This window comes from Thunnus thynnus, chromosome 2 (assembly GCF_963924715.1).
Source record: "Thunnus thynnus chromosome 2, fThuThy2.1, whole genome shotgun sequence".
Lineage (NCBI taxonomy): Eukaryota > Metazoa > Chordata > Actinopteri > Scombriformes > Scombridae > Thunnus > Thunnus thynnus.
Window position 1 is genome coordinate 22,537,204 of NC_089518.1, and position 26,327 is coordinate 22,563,530.

Consider the following 26,327-nt stretch of genomic DNA (forward strand, 5'->3'; position numbering starts at 1 on the left):
AGACAATGAAAAATGAACCAGGAAGCTGGTTTGGATCAGGAAAATAAGAAATATGCCATTCCCATTCTAAAGTAATCAACCAGAAATGTGCACTTGCACATATTTCATTGTCCAATGCAGTGCTTTGCTGGATGACGTTGCATTGTGTTGAGCGAGGGTCAATCTAACAAAGCGTTTTCTCACTTGTGACAGGTTTTAATAGTATGGTGGCCCCTAAAGTCATAACACATACAAAAGTAAAACCACAAGCATTAAGAAAATACACTCCAAAACCCAAAAATGCTACAATTTGTAAAACACATACAAAAGTGAGAACACAAACATTAAGAAAAATGCGCTTCAAATCCAAAAGCGTTATAAATACTAAAACAGTAAATGTTTTGCTAACAGAACCTTCATAGTGCAAAATCCAACTAATAAAATAAAAGTTTCTCTCTCTCAGAATATGAAGTTTCTATAAGACGTCATGTTGTTGAGCCTCCGTTCTTTCCAGATGAGGTGAATTTCATGTTGAATAAGCCCACTTTGTCTTAGCCACTGCGAGGGCAAAGAACTCATCACTGCCCCTAGTGGCCAAGAGCACTTCCAGTTTCTCTTTTTATATGTGTTCTTGTGTGTGTGTTTTGCCATTTGGTGTTATTTTGTGTTTTGGAGCACATTTCCCTCAATGTTTGTGCTTCAATGTTTGTTTTTCAATATTTGTTGCATTTCTCTTAATGGTTGTGTTTTTCACTTTTGTATGTGTATTGCGCTTAGGGGCCAGCATACAATAATGCCCTTGTGCTGTAAACCTCCCTGAACTCCCTGATTGAACACTCTGTGTTCAATCTGTCAACCTGTGTCCAGTTGTTAGACTTTGTAAAAGAAAAGTCCTGATCATCATGGGCCTTGCAACAAGGTGCTTTTTGTGATACAGTACAATAATGGAAAGAATGGCATACATAAAACATAGAAGGCTAGTGTCAGAGGTTATTGTTTCTGCCAGAGAGTGAGCCACCTGCTGTGACATCACTAGTTGAGGTGTAACCAGATGGAAAGCTGCTGGAAAGCTTAAATAAAATCCATATAGCAGTATGTGTTTACCGTGTTTAGGTCATAGGAGTGTCTGAAATAAAAGCCTCAGGACCAATGCTTTAGCTTGATCTATTCCTGTATTTCCCCTTTTTACTTATAGACATATTATTAACAGACTATTTTTAGGGGATTGTCTGCTCTGTTAAGCAGAGCTCCAGACTAACTTTTTTCACCACTGCCATGGAACTGTCCTGAAAAACAATTTTAACTGTCCCAAAGTGAATGTAAACCATCTCAAATTCAAAATGTTAAAAATACTTTGTAAAGCAAAACAGAGTTTGCCTGGGGCCTCCAAATCACTAAATTTGCCCCTGTTGATGTATGAAAGTTTTCTTTAACGATTTACTTCAAAGATTAGACATGCTATTTTCAGCAAGTGTAAATATTTCCATGGTGAAATGTGCCTTTGCAATACAGTTTCATATTTATGTCCTATGTATGCTGCCTGCTGTCGTCCTGTTTCTGCTCCTGATAACCCATGCGGTCTGTAGAGATTGTAGCATGCTGAGTGCACCAATTTGTCCAGCAGTCTCTCTTGTATACTTATAGAAATAATTGTTATTAGTGTCTGTATATTTCTTAGTATTCCCCGTTGTTAGTTTGTGTAGTTAATTCGTGCCTGACAAAAATGAAGCTGTCCGCTGCAGAGCAGCAGAGGACCAGCTCTGTAGCTCTGCAGCTTTGCTTTCTGCTATGTTCATATGTTAGAGAATGTAATTAATATTTTCCTCATTAATGTTTTATTATTTCACCATACGAGACCCATCCGCTATTAATCAGAATGCAAATTTTTATGACCCAACCTACCCGATCCACAGATCAACCGTCGGTGCCTGCGGATATAACTGCAATCTACGCATCATTACTGTCCATGTACAAGCTATTTTTAAAGTGTTTAAGGTGTAGATTATAACAAGAAAGACCACAATAATATATTGAAACTGTCTAAATGTATGCTTTAGCTAATATACTTACACACAACCAGGGTAGTGCTGTGTTTTGTTTAACCAGCGCAACATATACGCAAGGTCCTGCCAGCAAGCCATTTGTGACTGAGGGGATAGATGGACCGGTACCACGGGAACATTTCACAGGTCTCACACTGAGTAGGCAGCCAGTGATAGTAACTATAGTAACAGCATGAGAAGACGCGCTCCATTGTAGTCAGCGCTCGATTCAGTTTGTCATTTGATAAGCAATAGTTTAAAATAGATAAATAAAAAATTATATATAAAATCTCTTTCGTCCCGGAGGCATCCCGGGGAAGATCTCTTTTCATCCCACATCAACACATTTCCTACCATCCCCAGGACGACGCAATGCCGTTGGTCTGGAGCCCTGCTGTTAAGCGCCTCTGTCTGGGCTTTTACTCTCTTTTTCTACTCAACTTTTCAGCTAAATTAATGTTAAATTGCTGTCCATCAAAAGATGTGTGAGACTGTGACTGGTGGAAACAAGTCTCTAATTCAAACAGTTTACTGGATCTAATTGAAGTCTGATGCTCAGATCATATAATGGCTGATGTAGTAAGGGGTGGTGGGTGGCGGTGTGTGGGTGAGACAAAAAGACAGATTATCGACACAGAAATTAAAGCACAAGAGTTAAGTCTTTTCTGTGATTTCTGCTAGTGACCACTAGAGGCTGCAGTGTTCACAACCCCCTCACATTACATTGCCTATTATGTGTCCTGATGGTGGCGCTACAGTAAAAGTCATGGAAATGGAAATCTGACTGCTAGTTTTTGCGATACAACCAAAGCGTTGTTTGCGAGACTGTCTTCACCAGAAATGTTTTTGTTCATATTAGGCTGTCTTTGAAACTCACCTTAGCATGTGGTAAATGTGATAATGACACCGATTCTGATTGCTCTTCACTGGCTCCCCATCAAATTCAGAATCCAATTGAAAGTTCTTGTGATCACCTATGGAGCTCTGCATGGTCAGAAATCTGCCTCACTTACTTAATGAGAAAGACATACAGTCAAGACTGTCAACAACAATTATAGAATGCAGTGTTGTGAGATGTTAGCAAATGTAGCTCAGGTGAACAAGTTGTCACCTAATGTGTGGTTAGTAAGTTTTAATCTTTTAAAATCTTTTACTCTTATTAATTTGTCACTTGCTAAATGAACTGACTCTCACTTCTGACCTCACCTGTCCTCTAATTAAGTTGTTGTAAGCTTAATTTCCTGCCTTGAGTGGGATAGATACAAATTAGGTGATTCATATCTAATGAAAATAATGTTGACATCTTTTAATAGCACCAGTCCATAGTTTCAAATCTATCTTGATTTACAAAGACATCGTGGGGAAGGAGAGGGGTGTTAAGATAAGTTGAAAGGGAGACCATGTTTACAGTAAAAGGAGAGCATCAGAGACAAGAATAAATGTGCAAAATGAGGATGCATGCATGAGCAACAGAGAAAAGAGAGAACAGAAAAAAAGTAGTCTTAAAATGTGTGTTGGGGCACAGATGGAGAACTTGTCTGTGTAGCACTTTCAGATTTCACGATGTGTGGATGCTCTCTAACTCATTGCTTGGAGGAAAAGATCACATACGCTCAGTGAAATTCTTTTTCTCTCTTTCCTTCTCTTCCTGTCTTGCTGTGAAGTCCTGGTTATTGTTACCTCCCTGCTGTCTTGCTGTTATAAAACAAGTCAACTGCAAAACAGCTCTTGCTTAAAAACACCCCATGACTCAGAATGAAAAACATTTTACAAGTGAGGGTGGATAAACACCACATGATTTCTCGCACATTCACACAACTCCAGTGCAAGCCATTGTACCTACTGTATGCTTCATTAGTATGCTGTATACAGTGTTGTTATTTGGGTGTCACCAATCACACCTATTGAAGCCCGTTTCCATACTTACATAAACTTTTCAAGCCAAAATATGAACAAATGCTCTGTTATTAAAATACTTTTAGTTTTGGAAGTGGAATGAGATTTTACATTATAAACTGAAAAAAAGTCCTCAAACCTAAACAACAAATAGGTTGTTCATTACTGCCTTTAAAAACAACCCAAATGAATGTTTTCTGACCCTATTGGTGGGGATGATATTGTTTGCCATTGCCTTCCAAAATTAACCATATGACCATTAGTTAGCATCAAATGACTCAGTTAAAGTGGACCATGTCCTTAATCATAAGAGGTTTCTATCAGAAAACATAACAATATTTCAAGATTTCAAGCACTTATCTAAACAACAGATGCAATCATACTTTGATATGGATAATCTCTCATAAGCATCACAAAGATAAAATCTACATTTGGTTCACTGTTTACTGTAAGCTATAAAGTGCCTTATAGCGCCCAGTCAGACACAGAGGTTCAAGTATTCTTTCATATTTGTATATATTCCCCCTCTATGTCTCAAATCTGGTGTCACACTGAGGAAAATAGAGAAGTGGAAACAGCCTGAAATTAAGAAATACAGTCAGGCAGTGACTTTTCTACATGAAGTAAAATAACATCATTTTGATAATTGAAGCCATTCAGGTGCATCTCTTCTGTCTAGTGTCAGAATCAGCCACATGCTCCGTCTGTCAAATTTCATTTTTATCGACCTGCCTTTGAAAATCTTCAGTACCATGTGAGAGACTGGATTCCATTTGTATTTATTTATTTGAGAATAATGGAATCATCAGCAGATACCTGTGGACCTGTGACACTGCCCAGAATAGAGATCAGTATTTAAACAAATTAAAAACTTATTTTCCACTTTTAGATTGAATTAGAGAAAGTGAGATGTGACCCAGCATGGTCCTTTAATTTGATGCTGTCCATGTCTATTATAAAGGTTGAGTTTTACTTCTGCTGCCAGTTTTCTCAACTTCATTTATTTTCTTCCTTTTCCCTTGGCAATCTTTCTCCATTTTCTCTCTGCAACCCATTCCTCCTCTATATTTATTTTTCTCTATCGTCTCTGCTTCTCCTGCTTCATATCAATATTTATTTCTCTCTGTCCATTAATCAGTCTCTCTTTCTCTCTCTTCACCCACTCCTCATGTGGATGAAATAGACACATGTGGTAAGCAGCTGTGTCCAGTGTGTGCATGCGCACGCCTCATGTATATAGTATGGGCACCAGCTGTGGCCAGCAGATGTGTGTATAATGCTTTTGTGTGCATGAACCCATATGCAGGTGTGGGTACATTCCCATTTTATGCAGCAGCTGTGTGTTTTGTGTGTGTTTGGTTATGGACAGCTGTTTAGTAGCAGGTGATGATTTTAGTAGCCAAGCAGACAGTCAGTCAGGCAGGCGGCCAGGGGGACAACAGGGAAAACTGAGCCCAGAGAGATGTAAGAAGGCCTGGGCCGGGCATTTGCTCAACCAGGCCGTGTGGACCTCTGTTGGATGGATGGTGGTTCAGGAGGGCCCCAGCTGTGGGTGTCAGTGTTTATTCAGGACTCTCAACCTGCCAGACTCGACAGACAGTTTACCGATCATTACATAAATTAATCACAGGGAGACTAAGCTTAAAAAAGTGGTTAAGATCTAAGCTAAAATCCCTCCACATTGATGTTCCTTAAATATAGACTGTACACCGTTCCTGTGTACATGTAAATACTACGTGAGATGTTGTAAGATGAGATGAGCCTGTCAGATTAGACAAACTGAGCACTTGTGAGACAGAGAAAATAAAAAAGGGGAAACTGCAAAGATACAATTGTTTGGACAAACATAAAGAACAGTTAATACATGAAGAGGGACACACTTTTCAACTGTTGAAAGATTAGTGCAGAGAAAGAGTAAGGAGCACAAATAGCAGAGCAGTAGATAGAAACAGAGAAAAGACAAAGAAAGGGGGAAATGAGCAAGAAAGACAAAAAGATAAGATGAAAATAAGAACACAAGGCAGGGATAAAAATAAATAATGGAGAGAGTAAGATGTAAAAGTCTACAAAACAGCAGAAAACTGTAGCTGTCAGCAAATTGTTAGACTAACTGCTGCCTATAAAGTGTGAATAGGAAGCGAATGGGACCCATATGGTTTCTCTCTGTCATTCCATCTATATTGAAGACCTGTCTAAAACCTCATTAAGGCCTTATGACACCAGCCATACCTCCACTACTAAAATCAGACAGATGGTTATCAGGCTCTATGATGAGACACCAGCTGTGCTTATGCCACAGAATGACATACGTAGATAGTCTATTCTGGGAGGAAAACAAGCATATAAATGCTGTATTCACTTCTCATTTAAATACTAGCAATCTATTTTGTTACGTAAGGTAAAACAACACACATGCGCAAAATTAAGCAGAGAAAAAAAGATGCTTAAATTAAAAGACTGTGCTACGCAGCAGACATTTTCAGTGCAATGCTTGTTACAGCTTTGCTAACCATTGTCTGGTTGAGTGTAAGGACAGTATCTGATAGAAAGAAGACAATAAAGACGTCTGAGAACTTTGGCAAAGTAATCAGACTGATATTGGCACTGATAAACCATACCTTTAGTCCCCACAAATACATTATGACCATTGTGCTGCTCCAGGAAAGCAAATCTATATCTGATCACAATCTTTTGAACTTCTTCAAGTCTTCTCCCTTTTTTCCTTAAAATTGTAAAATTGTCTTGTGTCAGTTTGTAAGATGATTTGTGTACAGAAGAAGAATTTAGGCTTAAAATTTGTTATGCTGCTTATGCATTCTAGCATCCAGCTTTGTTGGTGTTCCTTTGACAAGAGGTTCATATGAAAGATGACATATGAATGACTTAGAATCGGGTTGAGGGAAGATGATTTGCCATAAAAAGACATTATCTATAGGACATCAGAAACAAGCTGACAAAACGTGAAGTTATGAACTCAAAAGGGGACATTACTGACAGATATCCCAGTATGTGTAGGTCTAGCTGCTTGGTGCATCAAGTCGTATTAAGGAAGTCTGTTCATTGTGAAGCCATTGTGTAAGAGTTTTGACTGCTACGCACTTTATAATAAGCCATCTGTTTCAGCTGTATACAGGAATAGATGAACCTCATATGACACTGTGGATTTAAGGGGTATCAGTATTATTTATTAGACTCTAAACAGGGATATCCAACCTATTCATGCAGATTGTGCCAGCAAGACTGAGGACAAAGTACAGTCAGATTATAGATGTACAGCTTTTATAATAGACACTTTTACAAGAATATTTAATTAAAACAAAGTTACACTTTTAATTTCAAGTCTACAGAATTGACTTTTAACCATACAACATTAATTACAAATTAGTTTTCTAATAAGAGTCATAATTGAGCCTCAGATTGGTTGAAACCTTTAAAAATTTGCTTTACTGATTCAGATTGCGCCTGTCATTTCTTAAAACACCGCAAACCAGCCTACCTTAGTATTATCCTGAGCAGATAAAAATAACAAATGAATCAGAGCCAACCCTGACACACCACAATATAGTTAATGGATAGTTAATGGATTTTATGGATTTGCGAATATGTCATAGGTGTTTGTTTGCGTACATTACACACCATGGATGTGTCTCACACACACATACTCATACATATACACACAGATGTGTACATGCATTAACACACATACACGATTAGAATATATATTATTTCAGTAACCCTTCCTTTTACAGCCCCGTAATTAGTAAGTATTTACCTGGTAAATATATGATAAATTATAGTATATTATTGGATAATTAAATAGGTAAATAAAGAGGAACTACAGCTGAAATACTAAAAAAACCTCCGTTCTTACCCATCAACTCAATTAAGTACCATGTTGTTGTGACCAGTTTAGATTGGTAAAACTCAGATATAACTGCGTACTTTCTAGGAAAATAGGCAACCGATTTTTAGAAACACTTCCGCTATTACCCATCAATTCAAGTTACAATTGTAGTTATCCAGGGTTTATGTTGGTAACAGCCCAAAATTAATTATATTCTATCTAGAAATTACATATTCTATCTAATGTAATGAAGGAAGTGTTTCTAAAAATTGGTTGCCTACTTTCTTAGAAAGCACACAGTTATATCTGAGTCATTACCAACCTAAACCAGTCACAACTACACAGTACTTAGTTGAGTTGATGGGTGATAGTAGCGGTTTTTCTTAGTATTTCAGCTGTAGTTTTTCTGTATTTACCTACTTATTACCAGTAGTAATTATCTAATAATATACTATAATTTACCAGATATTTATCAGGTAAATACTAGGGGACTGTAAAAGGAAGGGTTACCATTACCTCTACTACAAAGTTCTGAAATATGGCAATATAGGCTGGGTCCGAAAATAGAAATCTTATCTGCTAGGAAGAATGAAAGGTTTTAAGAATAATGAGAGGATGAAGAATGGGATCTGGTGGTAACACACACACACACACATGCACATACACACATGAGTTATGCCTGGCCATCTGGCCATTAGTCAAAGCTGTCATTATACATACTAAGCCAAATCAATAGTATGACCACTGTAAGGTGTACTTGAGCGGTCATTAGTGTGAGGGAACATGGTGTGAGAAGAAAGGTTTTAAGAAGATAACAAGCTACATCTCACTTTGTATTCACATTTTGTTTAGTTTGAATTCTTGTGAAGCTGCTTTACATTTTGTATCTTGTATCTTATACCTATAAAGTATGCAGCTGTGTAATATGTTATTGATCCTTGTAGAAATGTTCTTTTACTGGATTGTACAGAGGGTTGAGAGCAGAGGCTCAAATACTGTAAATACATTTGTAGGAGAGTGACAGATATGGCTCATTAAACAAAAGGTATAAAAAAATGAATTTTTATATTAAAACAGGGGAATATTGGATTTTCAACCCTACAAAATGTAATAAAATTGGCAAGCTTTGATTTGACCTGTTGATTACAGTGGCCAACTTTTGTCAGAACTAAATATTGCAAATTTTCTAAGACAGCTCTTTACAGCACATGATGATTACTTGTCACTTATCAAAACAACAAGCACATAAATTGTCTGAAAAATTTTAAATTGAAAATGTTTAAACTTTAAATTGTCTTATTCATCAGTAATGCCAGAGACTGGTTTCCAGCAGCCAGTAATTACTCAATAAATATGAAGCACAAAATATTTTTTAAACAAGTACCAAGGTAATGGTCCTGATTTGTGCATTTCAAACACTTTTCATGAATAAAGTCTTGAAGGTTAAATTTGACTCTGGACAATGAACTTCAGTATAGTGACAACCTATGGAAATGTGCAACTGCACAAGACAAGCATTAATATTTTTATCAATTTTAGAAAAGTCCTTCAAAAAACCAACTGGATGAGCACTACTATTCATCTTGTTATATAATTAAGAGACACACACTGTGATTTGTCCATAAGCCAGGGGAATCTTAGGCTTTTCATTTTTTGTTTGTCAGTTTTAAAGTTTGTTTTGTGTTTGCGTTGATGAAATGTTGTGCATTAGGATGTTTTATTTCTATTTAGACATGTGACTTGGACTTTGAGTTGGACACAGTTTATGCACAGTGTGCTTTGGGACAGTATCTAATGTAATATGTACATACGGTATGTCTTCACTGGCACTCGTTGTACACTTTTACTTAATTTAGTAGCTATGTGTTACTTTATTTAGTATTTACCATGACTTCATGCTCAAATGATTTTCTCCCACAATATGTTTGTCTCAGTGAACCACACGTTAACACATGTTTATGTTCATGTGTGACATTCTGCATGCATCATATTAATAATATTTTTATTTTTTTGTGTTAATTTGTCTCGTTTCGCTTTCATTAAAAAAATGCTGTCAGGTCTGACAATCTGGTGCTTGCATCACATCAATATTCAGTTTCAGTCAGTCTGTGTCACTGCCTGCCTGCCTGCCCAGTTTGTATCTGGCATCTACAGTATATGTGAACTCTGGGATATTTTTCTTGACAGTCAAGGGCAATGTGACAGAATCATTAGGAAAGGGTGTGTTTGTGTGTATCTCTGTGTGTATATTTCAGAAGATAAGTATTGAGCTGTCTAAATGTCATGAGTGTGTAATTAAAGTCAACCTGAGTGCTGTCAATAGGTGATGACTGCTACTGGGAACAGTGGTATGCTCTATATTCAGGTATAATTACAGACCATATGGCTCCCCGATAGGTATGTGTGTGTGCACAATATGTTCTAGGGGTTGGAGGACGATTGCTGTGCATTGTTAGATAGATCTGTGACAGATGTGTGCCTATAGGTGCATGTGTGTGTGCATGTGTGTGTGTGTATGTCTAATGCACCCCAAAGCAAACCATGGGAAACAGTAGCAAATGACACAAATTTTCCTCACCATCATTCAATTCATCTTACTTTTCAGCAATGCCACAGTTTCTTTCAACATCACGCAGAATCAGTTTGTGTAGGTGTGTGTGTGCCTGTAAATTGACTATCTTTGTGTATGTGTGTTTATGTGTGTGTGTGTGTGAGATTGGATTGTCGTGCACATGTTGTGCTCGCCTCCTTTTCCTCCCACTGTGTCTATAATGAAAAGCTAAATGGCCTGGGTTAGCGATGATTAAAGATGGACGGCTACTAGGAGGAGAAGGAGAAAACAGCGGTTGGGAAATGACAGTTTGAGGTAAATGACAGCTCTGCTATGTTTAGGATAAATGGATCGCGCAGCTATATTCAGCCTTCGCCATCAATTATTCAAAGAGCCACCGACAAGACAAATCCCCAGTAACTCAGATTCCTCTGCAGCGGAGGTAGTGCAAGTTTCTCACCAGGTGATATAATTCACCCATTTCTCTTTTCAGATCTAAATTTCTGTAACTGTTGTCAGTGGGATCTGTTACATTCACATCAGCAATGGTTCCTCCATGAACTAGCAATGAATTATTAGCAATACATTAATGACTGTAATGGCCTTGATATACAGACGATTTATCTGAAATTACATGTGATATTTTCGAAATGTTGCACATGTTTCTTTCATTCCTCTCTCTAGAGAAGCGGCATAATGACCAATGAAAGCTAACCTCTCATTTTTGCCAGGGAGGAGATCAGTGGGTGTGTGTGTATGTGTGTGTGTTTGTCTGCATTTGCATGTAGATGATGTGATATGTATGTCCTTGCTTCTGAACGCCGATATTCATTTATGAATGTGTGTATGTTGGTGATATTAGAACAAGTCTGACAGTGTGTTCTGATAACAGATGGGTGATTGGATCATTTGTTATTTATAATACCTTGAATTTCCATTGTACTGTGGATCTGTCAGTCGTGTAATGTAATGAGGGGACCCCTGAAATGCCACATTTTGTGTATGATTATGTTTTACATAGTCAGACATTTCCCTGAGTGTTAGAGACAGTGCCAGGTGCCACCTCTTGTTTCCTTCACCATCATTCAATTCAAGATATGTAGAAATTTTAAAAATGTTTTTAGCCATTCCCTCGGCAAGGTTCTGTATGTCGATCCACCACTTTGGTCCACACTGATATATCTCAACAACTATTAAATGGATTGCCATCAAATTTTGCACAAACATTCATGGTTATCAGAGGATGAATCCCACTGACTTTGGTAATCCTCTGACTTTTCCTCTAGTGCCTCCAGCATGTCAAAGTTTTCACTTATCCAGTAAAATATGTCAACACATAGTGAACACATTGTCAAAAATTTTGTACAGATATTCGTGGTTCCAGACATGGCTCCTGATTATTGATGTTTACATTTGTGTTTTTAAATGAAATGTCTCAATAACTATTGGATGGATTTCCAGGAATACCATACATTCATGTTCCCCTCAGGATGAATTGTAATAACTTTGTTGACCCTGAGTCTTCATATAGGACCATCATCAGGTCAAAATTTTTATTTGTGCAATACTTTGATTTACGACGAAATACCCGCAAAATTGACATTCCCATCAGCCTCAGCTGTAGTTTGTGCTTAGTACTAATCAGCAAATGTTAGCATGCTATCACCAGTGTTGTAGTACTCGAGTCCAGGACTTGGACTCGAGTCGCCTTGAGTCCTGATTTTCAGGACTCGAGACTCGACTTGGACTTGCACACTGATGACTTGGACTTGGACTTTGACCTGAGCATTGACTGCATTTGGACTTGGAAGTTGAAGACGAGGACTCAAACTTGTTAATTGATGAAGAAGTAATATATATATACGATTTTTTGCCGGTCACATTTTCTCATAGCCACACTACGGTTCACGTCATGCACACATGAGAGTTTGGGGTTTTTGAAACACATTTGTATAAAATTTAACACTCACAATCTCTATCACATGTCGCTCATCAAGGCGACACGTCTACCTGTATTGTAAATTAAAATGTGGAGCTCCAGGCGACACTTTGGCCAGCCCTGTTCTGAAAAACTGTACAGAATAATTGATCATAACTGATAAGTTTGATGTTCATATAAGCACAGAGGTCTCTGTACTTATTTTGCAACAGTGTGGTGCTGGTTGCACACAGTTTAACCAGCAGATCTGGTGGGCGTAATGGTGCCTTGACAACGCGAAACATCATTCCAATTAGAGTCTGCGGATGGAGCAGGTTCCTGCTGCCTTCAGATGGCTTTACAGACAGTCACCAGGGTGAAGAAAAGGCTGTCAGTATAGGATGCTAGCTGTTGTGGATGACAGATGCTGGTAAGAATCACTCTCATCTTTATTCAGTCTCACGGGTATTTATGCCATTACCAGAAAAAAAAACTGTCTGGAAAGTTAAAGACAAGCAAAACACAAAAAAACAGCCATCGGGAGCAATTTGGGGTTCAGTATCTTGCCCAAGGACTAGAGGAGCCAGGGATCGAACCGCTTATCTTCCGATTAGTGGATGACCTGCTCTACCTCCTGAGCCACAGCCACCCCAAATAAAGTGATAAATAATTACGGAACATAAGTGTGCTGAGCTTTCAATCTGCTCTGAGCTGGCAAGCAGCGGATGGTGCCAGATGTATTCATTCTTGGCACCAAGATTGCAGTGTGCTGCTGGATTGGCATCACCACACCCTCTACTGCGCCTCTCCTCCCAGTGTGGTGCACAGCAAGTCACCAAGATACCAACTTGGTGCAGTCGAGGAAATAACCTCAGTGAACAGCAGGAAAATAGTAGTTTGCCGGTGCGCCACTGTGCTTTACGCCCTGCCCCGGCACGAAAATAGAGCCCCTAGTCTTGTTATGTACATGTAAACTAAGAAGCTTTTTCCTCTACTTTCCCTGTAGGATTCCCCTCCAGCCACGAGTTATGATGTGATTAAGGCATTTGAGAAAACTAATGGCAACTCCTTCTCTGAACCCCGAAGTGAGGGAGCCAAGAGACGACACACCTGCTTTCTCTCAGCTGCACCACGGAATGATTTCTTCTTACAATGTGACCCCAGTGTACCAGGTATCAGACACACACAAAAACATACGACCACATCTATCTAATCTGTCTGTCTGTCTGTCTGTCTGTCTGTCTGTCTGTCTATCTATCTATCTATCTATCTATCTATCTATCTATCAGCGAAACTGTGCAGCTCTACCCTTTCCCCATCATATTGTCCAATTAGCTCCATCTCTGTGGGCTTCTAACCTAATATTTACCTCAATTACACTCCCATTGAAAAATGTTGTTTCAAAATTGATAGATTCATGACTTACTTGGATAATTTATGAATAGCCCCATTTCACCTAGGGACTCAACCCATGAGGCACCCCAAACCGTTTAACCAAAATCCAATTTGCATATAAATAGATTTGGACTGTTTGCAGTAGTGTTTCTTCTTTCATACTCATATACATACACACACTGAAACAGATATGCAGAGCACAAGCATACACACATGTGGACGCTGGAACACACACACTGAAATATGCCTAATAGTGCACACACACACACACACACACACACACACACACACACACACACACACACACACACACACATCATTTTACCCATTATTGAATTTGCATTCATGAATTGGCCTACAGTGTATGGAACATTAGGGAACATTATATTCCTCATCATGCTGCGTCCCCTGCAATCATATTCCTGATGGTAAAGGCATTTAATGATAACACATAGTATACACAAAGTCCCTGCAGAATGACAGTGTTACTCATAATGCTCTGTGACATTAACAGTGGATAAAGGTGTTTATTATGCATGTGTGTTGTGTTTTTTAGGTAGGCTATGTGTTTATGTGTAACTTTGAAAGTCACCTCATATTTGTGTAGGCATAAGCTGACTGCAGCCATTGGGTCAGACAAAGCACCTGCTGCTGTCTTACAACAGTGTAAGACCAGTAATGTAATTTGTTTCTTATTGTTCTTATCATAATTCTGATTATGATCCATAACCCTGGGGTCCATTAAACAATTTCAAAATCGATTCAAAAAGTTGTTTCCATAATTCCTGAAAAGTTGGTGGTTGAGGTTTTAAATAAAATGGTTTATGGAAACATGTTGTGTAATGGATAAACCCCCAAGGCTTAGCGTCTTCATTTTTTCAATTTTCATTTTTCAGAATTAAATGTGAATGGAACTTTTTAGCTTTTTAGAAGGAATTTGTTTTTACCCCTTGCAACACTGTGAGTGAGAGTGTGTGCGTGTTTTGTGTTTTTGTAAGTGTCTATTCATAACATAGACTCTTTTTTTTTTATACAAAACACCTCATGCCTGGGTGCAGGACAGCATGGTGGTTCAGTATTCCGGTAGCCTGAGCTTTGATCATAGTCCAAACAGTTACAGCTACATTACAATGCAACACATGAAAAAAGCCAGCAAGCTCTGGTGAAATTGATCAGACTCATACTGCACACCCATAATGCTGTGACATTTTTCATCCACTGTGTATGAAAAGGTGCAAACCAAGAAAAAAAACATGATTAAAACCTTATAATAACCTTGACCAAAACACTTTGTCTTAATCTCAATGCAATGGTTAAATTTGAATGAACAACACTTCAATATTATCTGCCACTGCAATTATTCTGTAGACCTCTTATCATTGTCAAGCACAATAATGTGCAGAAAGTTAGAGATTTCAGCTTTAACCAAAATTATTTAACCTATCCTTTACCCCTAAAGATGTAACACTTAAAAACTTGAACAAATAAAACATTTGTATTAGACAAAAAATACACATTTGCAGTTGATGGTTTTCTTAAAATATGTATGAACTGGATCTGCTGTTTCTGAAAATATTGTACATCCCAACACATGTTGTATGTTCTGTCATGTTATAACCAATACTGTTGCTGAAGGGTACTGTATGCTGCCATAAAAAACATAATTAATTGAAAATTTTGAGCAGTTTGAAGCTTGTTTGTTTGCATGCCTTTGTGGTTGTACGCCAGTCTTGCCTGCCTCTGTTAAAGCAGCTAAGTATGAAATGATGTATTTGAAGCTTAGATGTGGATTACGTGTGTATGTGTTCATCAGGCCCTGACCGGTACAACCCCAATGTGAAATCCTTCCCTCAAATGGCTCTAATCTCCTCAAGAGAAGATCGATTCAAAGTCTCTGTGAACACCAATCCTGGGCCTGGCTCTTATCAGGTAAACATGCTGTTAAAGTTACATTTTACTCTTGTAGAACATTATTACATCCCACTACACTCTGCACGACTCCCAGAGCAGCCAACATTCAGTATTAGCGTATCGTACAAGTGCATTGATATGTGTGGATATTACATTCTTTGATTTTAATGTCTCTTTACTTCTAAGAGTAAAAGCGTACCGGGATGTACACAGACTCTGTTGTGTGTGTTTTTGTGTGTCTGGTTTGTGCACAAGAGGCACAAATGTATGTCTGGCATTACATTATGTTGTGATCCTCTGTGAGAGATTAGATTGTTAAGAGTTCTCTCTGTGACCTTGAGTTGTGCGGAAGAAATTGATTGCTTCGCAAAAAAATCCAAACTCCAATAAGTTTCTGCGGTTTCGACCAATCTCTGTTTCTCCACCGATGCAACACGAGGCTGAATGATGCAGTTTCCTGCTCAAGGCGGCTTTTAACTTTGTGGGAGAATTTGCTCTTAATTGACCTGCCCGGTTAAATTAAACCGGGAAAAGTGAGTGTATTTTTATTAAGTGTAATGTTGTTAAATGCAGCCACCTTAGACTACTGACAGAGACAAATGCACTTTAAGGTTGAAGTATAATACAGTTGTAATGAAACCTAATCTCTTTCTCTCTCTCAGCTCTATTTCAGTGTGTTTTAATAGGAATTACAGCTCTGGGTTACAGCTGCTGGTGAATGTCTTTGTGAGATGACTGAATGAAGAACTCATATCTCTTTTTAGGCAGAGGGATAAAGCTTGAGCAAAATTTAATCAGACAAGTAAACAAGCTGACTGGGAAACATACAGACAATTAAGAAATATCACCAATACTCAAGTCCGAAATGCTAAATCTAATTACTATAAAGAATTTCTGAGTGATAATTTTTAAAGTCAAAGCGAGGCAGCTGGACTCACAAAATCGTGAGATCATACAAGAATCCATCTTGTCAGGATTTAAGTTATGCGCATGTGTCCAAACCACCAGTGGTTCGGACCAGTCAGCGTCCTATGAGAATTCTCACATGTTCTCGTTATCTCTCGAATCCAGCTGCCTCCAAGGTAAGACAGTGATAGATGGTGATAGACAGATGATTTATCCAATCTAGTATTTTTTAAAAGTACCTGCCCTTTTCCCAACAGTTGCCAAGGACAACCTCTCAGATGGCTCTGTGTAACAAACCATCTGGTGCGTCGGGTTAAAACAATTTTGGAGCAAAATAAAAAACCTATTTCATACATCAGATAAATGTTCTGCTGGTAAATGAAGGGTTGCTGATACAATACTGAATGATTCCTCATTGCATTCAATCAGCATTTTTCCCCTGCCTGTTCTAATTTAATTCTTAACAGTGTACATGACTTCTAATTCCATTTCAGCTTGTCAAAGTTCTTTTTATTTTTATACAATAACTCCTAATGATGTCTGCAATGCCATTCATGATTTGAAAGAGAGCAGTGCTCCCAGACTTGATGGGATTGAAATTAAGTTTATTAAATTAGCATCTCATATTCTCATCTACCCATTGGCTGATCTGTTTAATTTTTCACTATGTACATGTGAAATACCAGCTATTTGGAAATCTGCATGTATTACTTCTCTCCAAAAGGATGATGACACATTTGATCCCAATAATTACAGACCTATTTCAATTATCTGTTCCATTTACCACTTACAAGTACTTTTAAAAAACATATTTATAATCTATTATCACAGTACCTTAATAGCAATAATAATATCCTTTCTCAATATCAATTTGGTTTCAGATCTAACTTTTCCACAACTACTTCTCTCTTAAAATTCACCATCAATGTTTTCTCTGCATCTGATCGTGGTCATCTCACAGGAGCAATATTTATTGATCTCACCAAAGCTTGAGATCTGATGGATCACTATCTTCTTTTTGACAAGCTTCATGCTATCAGTCTTTCCCAACATGCCTTGCTATGGTTTAAGTTGTCTCTTCACAACAGAAAGCAATGAGTTGTTTTGAGAGGGTTTAAATCAGATTTGCTTACTCAGCAGAGAGGTGTGCCTCAAGGTTCTACTTTAGGACCACTTCTTTTCTTTATTTTTATTAATGATCTACTCTTTTTTCTGATTGTTGTGCACATGCAGATGATACTATTATATATACATCAAAAGCCTTTATATCACAAATTCAAGAGGCCCTGCAATCTGATTTTTAATATACTACAAACTTGGTTGTCAGCTAACAAATTACTGCTCAATAAAACAAAAACCTATTAAATGCTTCTTGGTGTGAGACAGAACCTCAACTCCAAATCCAACTCTTTGATTTTGACTTGTAACTTGTAAATGGTAGATTTCTTCAGAATATAGAAAAAAATAATATCTAGGTGTGTGGATCGACTCTGAACTTACCTTTCTTTATAGACCACTATGTATCTAAGGAAGTTGGTAAAAAAACTTTTCTGTTTCGGGCTCCTTCTGATTCGAATAAGTTGCCTGTAAATATCCGTAGAGGATTGTGTCTGTCTGACGAGAGACGCTTTCATGTGGAGCGAAACCAATCAAGACTTGATGTGAGGGTGACGTACTGCGAGTTCAGGGTTTTCAACATGGCGGCCGCGTCACAAACTTTCTCATATTATGGCTAAACAGTACACTAAAATGTATATATTAAAATATCTGAGGCGAGAAATAGGCAATGGAGTAACATAATCTTCATTCATATTTGATCAGGACTGCCTAGTTTGACAGTTTGATCTGAGTTATGTGAGTTTCGACCTCTTCCTCTGTTGAGTTTTATGGTGGTTGGCATCCATAAGTGTTGCATTACCATTATCTACTGGACTGTCCCTTGCCCCATCTATTCCGGCATTGCTATGGCATGTATGAAAAGGTGCAAGACAGAAATGTTCCTGAATGTAGCTGCATGTGTGAATAGTGAAAATCACTAGTGGTGCCTGAAAGGTTATCCCAGTAATTTACTGGGAACTATGCGTGAAAGAGGCTTTAGTTTGGTTGTTTGTTGTTTGATTGGTGTTTGTCATTGTTGTGTTATATATTATTGTGTCTTGTACTGTTCTGTTTCCCATTTGTTTTGTGAGTGTTTGTTTGGGACCCCTTGAAAACGAGATGATACATCTCAAGGGGTTTATCCTGATATAATACATTTCTGACAAGGCTAATGTCACTTCCAGTCCCTTCTGACTTTGAGTGGTGAAAATCAAAGATAAAACCACAGAGTTTGATTTAAACCTCACTATGCAGTTTATCGTCATGTTCATGTCTACGGGTGTAATGTTATCACAGAGCTCATCCTTCTCTTTTTCTCAGTCTGCTTGTCTCTGTGTGGATTTATCTCCTCAACTTCTCCCTGTCTTCTTCTCCACAGTTCATGACCTCTGTGTCTCTCATTGCTGTCTTTGCCTCTCTCCTCCTCTGTCTCTTTCTACCATATTTCTTTTGGTTATGTAGTAAAAAATTGTAAGTCTTCTGATCCGCATGCTGCCTGTTGTTCTCATTAGAATTATGTTAACATGTCCAGCTGTTAGGACTGGATTCAAGATTGTTGACCACATGTAATGGGATAGATAATAATAAAAAACTGAGGAGGATGGTAAAATAGCATGGTGTGCGATGACTGAGAATAATTTCATTATCCAGTTCATCAGTTTTCAGTACAACACCACAGCTCACCTGAACTTCACCTCAGCGTGATGAAGTAAAGTCTCCTCCAGCTCTCTTTGCAGAGTTTGCAGTCCTTGTTGCCCTCATGTTTGAAGAGTTTTTACTGAGTTTCTTAGTCTTTTCAGTGCAAATTGAATTGGAAACCATTTTTGATGGATGTCTATTTCTTTTTCAGAAGAGGAATTTGTGGATATTAGGGCTTGCCTAGAGACAAAACACTAATTATAGTTCAATATGTGATCATTTCTGACTGTCAAGTCCAGAAAAAAACTTTTTGTCTGTGGAGAGAGTTGTTACATGTTTTGTCTAGTTTTTGTTGGTTTGAACAATCTTAAGTTCAGTCTAGAAGCTTAAGATTGAGACAGAATGCACCTTACACATTTTTGTAACATCTATATTCCTATTTAGATGTACTGTTTTCTTCATCACCATATGCTATATTCTCCTCTCTTAATCTTTCCTTCCTGTCCCTCTCTGCTTCTGTCTCCGTTGCTCTGCTCCATTACTCTCTGTTATGACGAGAAACTGTAGCTGTGGGAATTTTTCCACTGACAGTAACTAGTCACACTGTTGAAGTACCTTGTATGATCCTCTCCCCTTTTCTCTCCTCTCCTCTCCTCTCCCTGGGTATGTGAAAGCAAAAAAACTATTAATTCAACCACGGCATTAAATCAAAACTGAAGTAAAAATCCACCATTTTAGCTTGTCAAGTGTTTGTCTGCAGCCACTTTAGTCAACCAGAGAGTAGAGTTAATGCTAGGAGATAATTGGCTCAAACTATAAATGTTTTGCTCTAAGAGGTTAGTTATATGATTAGATCTTCAATACCGGCCTGTTTTTTTTTGGAATAAAATTAATCAGAATGGTACCTAGAACTGAAATGCAGGCCAATAAATAAACAATAAATAAACTTCATAATGGAGAAACTAATCTTGGGGCAGTGTGGTGGTGCAGGGGTTAGCGCTGTCACCTCACAGCGAGAAAACTGTTACACTAGGTCCTGGGTTTGAATCCACCAGTGTTTCTTTGTGGGTTTCCACTGGGTGGTCCAGTTTCCATATAAACCAGTAGACTAAAGATATAAAACAAAGACATGCAGGGTCAGGTCTGTGACAGACTGGCGACCTCCTCAGTGATCACAATGTGAGCTTGAAGAAGCACCAGCCTCCGAACAGGATAAGTGGGTAAAGATAATGGATAGATAGAGAAACAAACAACAAATCCTGAAACTTTGATAAATTGGCAGCATATGAAATAGGGCAAAAAAACTGTAAGTGAAAGTGTGAATATATTCAGATATATGATAATAAAACAAACATGTCTTTAAAAGTCTTTCAAAGTGCTATTAAAGAGATACTTAGCATTGCATTTTGATAAATTTTGGGGGCTTGTGTGAATTTTAAAAATAATTTCTAAAGTGGAAGCACCAGTTATCATTACTGCCCAAAAACCTTGGATCCCACACTTCCCATAATGCAGCTTGATGCTGTCTTTCATTAGACTGATAAATTCAGACATCCTTTAAACTCCACACCTCCAGTTTGTTACACAGGATTTCTGTTTTATATTAATTTCAAGTCTCAAGCTCAAACAGAGATAAACAGAATAACCTTGATGACATCATCAGCGTTATTTTTCTCAGACTTGAGAAAGCTTCTCCAGAGCCACTGAAGACATCATACGACTGTTTTCACAGGCTGAGTAGTACTCCTCATGATGACTAAACTGAACTTCTGTAAATTGAGCGGCTTGCCCTTTTAAAGAAAAAAAATCATATACATTTCAGACACATAATACACATTTTAATGTTAAAATGGTGCAGTGTGTAGAATTTAGTGGCATCTAGTGGAATGGACTTGGCAGAAATGGAATATAATATTCATAAGTATGTTTTAGTTAGTGTATAATCACCTGAAAATAAGAATCGTTGTCTTTTTGTTACCTTAGAATGAGCCTTTCATATCTACATAGGGAGTGGATCCTCTTCCACAGAGCCCGCCATGTTGCATCGCCATGTTACCACAATAGCCCAGAACGAACAAACCAAACACTGGCTCTAGAGAGGGCCTTTCGCGTTTTTCGTGAGTTTCACGGCCACTGTAGGTTCCCCTATACGCTTGGAAGGGGAAGGGAAGACTATTAACAAATAAATGTGTTGTGATTCATACCTGGTAGAGAGTCTTGCATTGTGAGTGAGACATCGCCTTACTCAACTAAGCTTTTGGAGCTTTGGTTCTTTCTTCTTTTTTTTCTTTTTTTTCTTTTTTTTTTGGTGGAATGCATGTCTAAGCTCTCGAGCTGTGTGACTGCGAATCTATATGACACCATAGGCCATACAGAGTTAAAGATGATGTGAAGTGGTGCAGAGAGGGACAGAAATAAGAGTTTGGAAGACGAGCAGGCAGAGAGTGCGGGATGATAGCAGTGAGAGAGAGGCAGGAAGGGTTAGGAAAGAGAGAAGGAGAAGAGACAGAGTGATGAAAAGGTGGAAAAAAAGTGAAGAGGAAAGGAAGCAGAGAGACAGACAGCAGCAAATCGAGCAGCTGAAGAGGGTAGTTAAAGTACCTATTTCAGCATTAGCATCAGCGTGTGTGTGCGTGTGCATCCACCCATACGTGTGTATGTAATGACACAAAGCTATCTACTTGAGCGGCATTAGGCCACAGTGAGGGCTCATTTGGTGCTTCCATTAAATGCACCATGTGAGGTATCTACTTCTGGAAAGTAGGCCTGATTACCTTCTCACTCACGACACTGTTCTTATTGGTTGAGCTTAATTTAACAGAGAGGGGAGTGTGTGGATAGAACACGGGAATATAAAAAGTCACAGGGAGCAGACGTCAAGCAGAAACAAGTATTAATTAAATGCTGCGAGCTTTGCTGAGATATAAACTGGCCGAGTGCAAAGTACATCCAGAGCCAAACATAAAATAGAAGCTCAAGTTTATTTGGTATTCATTATGAGTCAGAACAGAAGGTGTCCTTAAGCTGACATTTCATCAAACCTTCCTCGGGGTGTGCTGTTTGTGTCTCTACATGCGCTTCCTCCACATGAGAGTTTTTATACTTCTACTTTGAATGCTTCCAAGTGGGAAGCACAGCAGCCTGATACTTTTTCATCACGCTCTCCTCTATTTTTCTGACAAGAACAGCAAGGTTACTCCCTCAGTACAAACTTTTGCATGTGTTTGTTTGCTCCTGTCTTTTTTTCTGTGGGTGTTGGAAACTGTAGCTTAACTACAAGTTTGGGTATGTGTGTACTTTCCTGTCTTGGAATAGATTATAGTGGGTATAGGAAAAATGAATGAATGAGTGTGTTTTTTATCAGTTGAAGCTACATTGTGAAGCTAACTGCTGATTAACTCAAGTATACCTTTAAAGGGGACACATTATATACATTTCCAGGTATATATTTTTAATCTGGGGGCTCTACCAGAATATCTTTGCATGATTTACTCCTTATTTAACTCATACTGACCCATTACGCAGTCCCTCAGTTCAGTCTCTGAGACCATTTTAGCCCCCCCGCCCCTCCCGAGGAGCCTGCTCTACACTCATCAGAAGACATTCAGTGGCTTCAGAGGCTTCATCAACAAACCATGAAACAAACTATAGTAGTAGGATTTCACTACTTTTTCTCGTTCTTTACTCAAAATGTCAACTTCTAAGATACATCCGTACATGTTCGAGCCAGAATCTGATCCGAAATATGACAGTGGACAGCGCAAACAGCACATAGAAGAACCTCAGCAGCAAAAGCTACAGAGCGGATGGCCGTTTATGAGCTGACATCAGCTCGTCTGCAAGGTAGAAAAACTGTCACAAAGAAAGGATTCAAAGAAGGTTGAAGCCCTGGCTTTTGTCTTGCAGGGAGCATTTCGACATATGTTAACCTTAAGTTTTGGAACTCTGACCATGTTTAGCACAGATATCAGACATACAGTATACAAATAACAACGCAACCACAAAAAGTATAATATGTCCCCTTTAAACAGAGGTCATCGATTAGATAATGTCTGTATGCATCATGTTTGCCTTTGTGTGTGGTTCCAAATTGGTATGTGATATGCTAATTTCTACATGCACCTATACAGAAAAGGCATCCCTAATTTTGCTGGCATGTGCATATGCATAGTACATTGGGTGAAGCTTGTGTTACTTTTATGTAGCATGTACTGTACATGTATGTGTGTTGTGGGAAAGACTTCCCTGCAATGCACTTTCTTCTGCTCCTGTGTGCACACTTGTACACCTCTGTGTACAGACAGAGTAACATAATCACCAACTCCCTGCATAGATCCCCTTTTCCTTCTCCCTCTTTGACCTAGTGAAACATCCCATAATCTCCCTCATCATTGCCATGCTGATGGTGTCGTCACTTCCAAGGGCTCTTCCCCTATCTCCTCGACCTCCTGGGCAACCCTGAGGGTGACCTGGAGTTGAACCCGCAACCCTTTTCCCATTAGGATCAATACTAAGATCTGAGCGGCCCCGCCAATGTGCCTAAATCCTACTGTGGCATCTCCGGCATACTGATGTGTGTATGTGCACCGGGAGGTTAGGGGAGGCGGTGCGGGGAGAAAGACAGACACGGGGGGAGAGAGAGAGAGGAGAGAGAGAGATTTGACAACATAGAGGAAGTAGATTCCTTAGGCAGTACCTGGGTGGGAGGGATGGTGGATCAAGTGTGTGTGCATACAGCGTATATATGCATGTATGTCTGCATCTTCATCTTGGCTTGTGTGTGTGTGTGTGTGTGTGTGTGTGTGTGTGAGAAAGAGATTTTCTTTTTTTGGCAAGGTAATTTTAAAGTCAGACTTTGAAGTTTATGGATTTCTTTTGTTTTTTTATGTGCTGTCTGCTTTTTTCATGTACCCTTGGTAAGACTGTGGACAGACAGACTAATACTTCATGTGTATGTGTGCTGTAATGCTAGTTCCATGTTTGTGGGTTCAATGAGAAAAACAACAATCATTATAGTTTTGTCTGCTACATGTATGTGTTTTTAGGATCTAAGTTATGTTTAAAGCTGAAGTTGTAGATGCTAAAATATTAGAAATTAATAGCAATTTTACTTTTAAGAAATAGTCCAGTGACCTCCTCTGACACTACAAACGCCCTGCAGTACCAAGACTTGAACAAAGGCTACTGTAGACAAAGAAAAAAAAAATCACTTCATAAGCTGCCCTGAATCTTACCTTACTTCACACTAAACTTTGAGAGATATGAAGTAACAGATATCAGGATAAGTCAAATACACCAGAGTGCACAGCTCCTCAGTCTTAAGCAAGTTCTGTGTTTAGGTGGTGTGTGTTCATATCTTGACAGACACTGTGAAGCTGTTTCACATGAGGTGGCAAGTTGATACTCCGTCAAGGGACGCGGTTTATGAGACAGTTTAGTGGACTGCAGTAAAAACGCGGGCAGTTGGTGGAAAATGTGAAGAATTGTCCTGTTTTCAAGCCAGAAGACAACAACAACCATCATACTAGTTTTCAGCCACTGCCTTCCACCCAGTCATTCGTTCATTCATTCATTTTTTTTTTTCTTGCACAACATTCTGTACAACGGGACTGTTCTGTGTTTCAGCTTTATGCAATTGTAAAACAACTTCAAGGCTGGTTTAACATTAACCTGCTGAAGGAGGGAAAGTTTCTCTGTCTGAGTTTTATGATGACAGACATGATCTGGATGTGTGAATCTCCAGTGCATAAATTTACACTGAGAATGAACTTTTTGGTGATGTAGGAGACATCTTGTTGAGTAGTGTAGATGTAATTTTAGCATTTTTAAACAGGTAATTGTGTAACTTTTTGTGTAAAAACCATGTCAAACACATATGATTATTCCAAGTATTTTTATGTCTTAAAATAGTGGTTCTCAAAGTGGGGTCCAGGGACCCCCAGGGGTCCTCGAGGGGGTTCCGGGGTCCCCAGCAAAAAAAAAAAAATTTTCACTACAATTCCATCCATAAGTAACACAATGACAGAATGTGTGACTATTTTGATCGTGGGTTTCATACACTTTCTGTAATAAAACATCTAAAAGCAAAAATCCTCTCAGATTGGGGACCCTGGGACAAAATCTTGTCCGTGGTCTAATTTGTGTCAGTTTAGCGGTCCTTGATGTGAAAAAGTTTGAGAACCACTGTCTTAAAACATTCCCTTTTCCTTTGTGTGTGTGACACAAAGCTATAACTCTTACTTTGCCTCATTGTTTCCTTTCTTTTTGTTCCTTCCTATTTCTAATTGTGTCTGCAGTTGAGTCCAGGCATCATGAACACGGTGCTGAAGGGCACCTTCAACGTGACGCTCAACAACCCTCTGCGTACCTCCTGTTCCTCCCACGTGGCCCCTGGCCCGATAACGGAACACAAAACCATTAATGCTGTCTCACCCAACACCTTCATCACCAGTAGCACTTCCTAGAGCTCTCTGTGGGTCAGAGGTGAGGGGTGAGGGGTGAGAGGGTAGTAACAGGTCAATCCTTTCAATTCATATTCTGGAGAAAGCTGATTTTTCATGAATATTTATGGTTAAATCCATTTCTGTTGAATGTATAATAGATCATGAGTGAGATTATTTTCAATTATTGAATTGTAACATAACAAAGCTTATTCATTAAATGAACAGGAAAGTGGTTTTAGTGAGATCTTGCATGGATATTGCAATAGTATTGTGCAATTCAAAACAAAGCTTGAAGAGGTTTTCTGAACAAACTGTTTTAGATGAATTGTGATAGTGACAGTAATCACTTGAATATTTCATAGCTTGTTTAAGCTTCTCTCTGTTGGCATTGTTATTTTGAAAACTTGCTTAAGCAGTCTGTCCAATTCCTGTTTGTTCTGCTGCTTGTATGTGTGTGTTTTATGGGTGTGTGTGTGTGCGTGTCTAAGCCCAAAATTTGCCAACAAATAATGCACAGTAGATCCCCAGAGCTGTTGTTTTGGTAATACTCCTCATTTTTGTGTGTGTTAGAAATTGTTAGAAATTGCCCTCACAGTTAATTTCACAGATAATTTACTAATTAGAGCAGCTAATAACTTGTGACTTTTTAAACCTAAAATTTACTGGAGCAATATACTGACTGATGAACTTATTTTCTTTGCTTTTT

At 38.6% G+C, this 26,327-nt stretch overlaps 1 protein-coding gene across 6 annotated transcripts in view; it reads left to right on the forward strand.

The window, feature by feature from the left end:
* Positions 1 to 26,327, forward strand: part of stpg2 (sperm-tail PG-rich repeat containing 2) — a 61,841-nt gene that overhangs the window by 32,371 nt on the left and 3,143 nt on the right. For 4 of the 6 annotated variants that reach the window (XM_067611310.1, XM_067611330.1, XM_067611345.1 and 1 more), the window contains exons 11-12: positions 13,237 to 13,402; positions 15,439 to 15,554. In XM_067611310.1, the coding sequence (XP_067467411.1) occupies positions 13,237 to 13,402; positions 15,439 to 15,554 (282 nt within the window). Of the gene's footprint in view, positions 1 to 13,236; positions 13,403 to 15,438; positions 15,555 to 25,474; positions 25,694 to 26,327 lie in introns of all 6 variants that reach the window. The other 2 variants (XR_010931520.1, XM_067611317.1) reach the window with 2 other exon arrangements.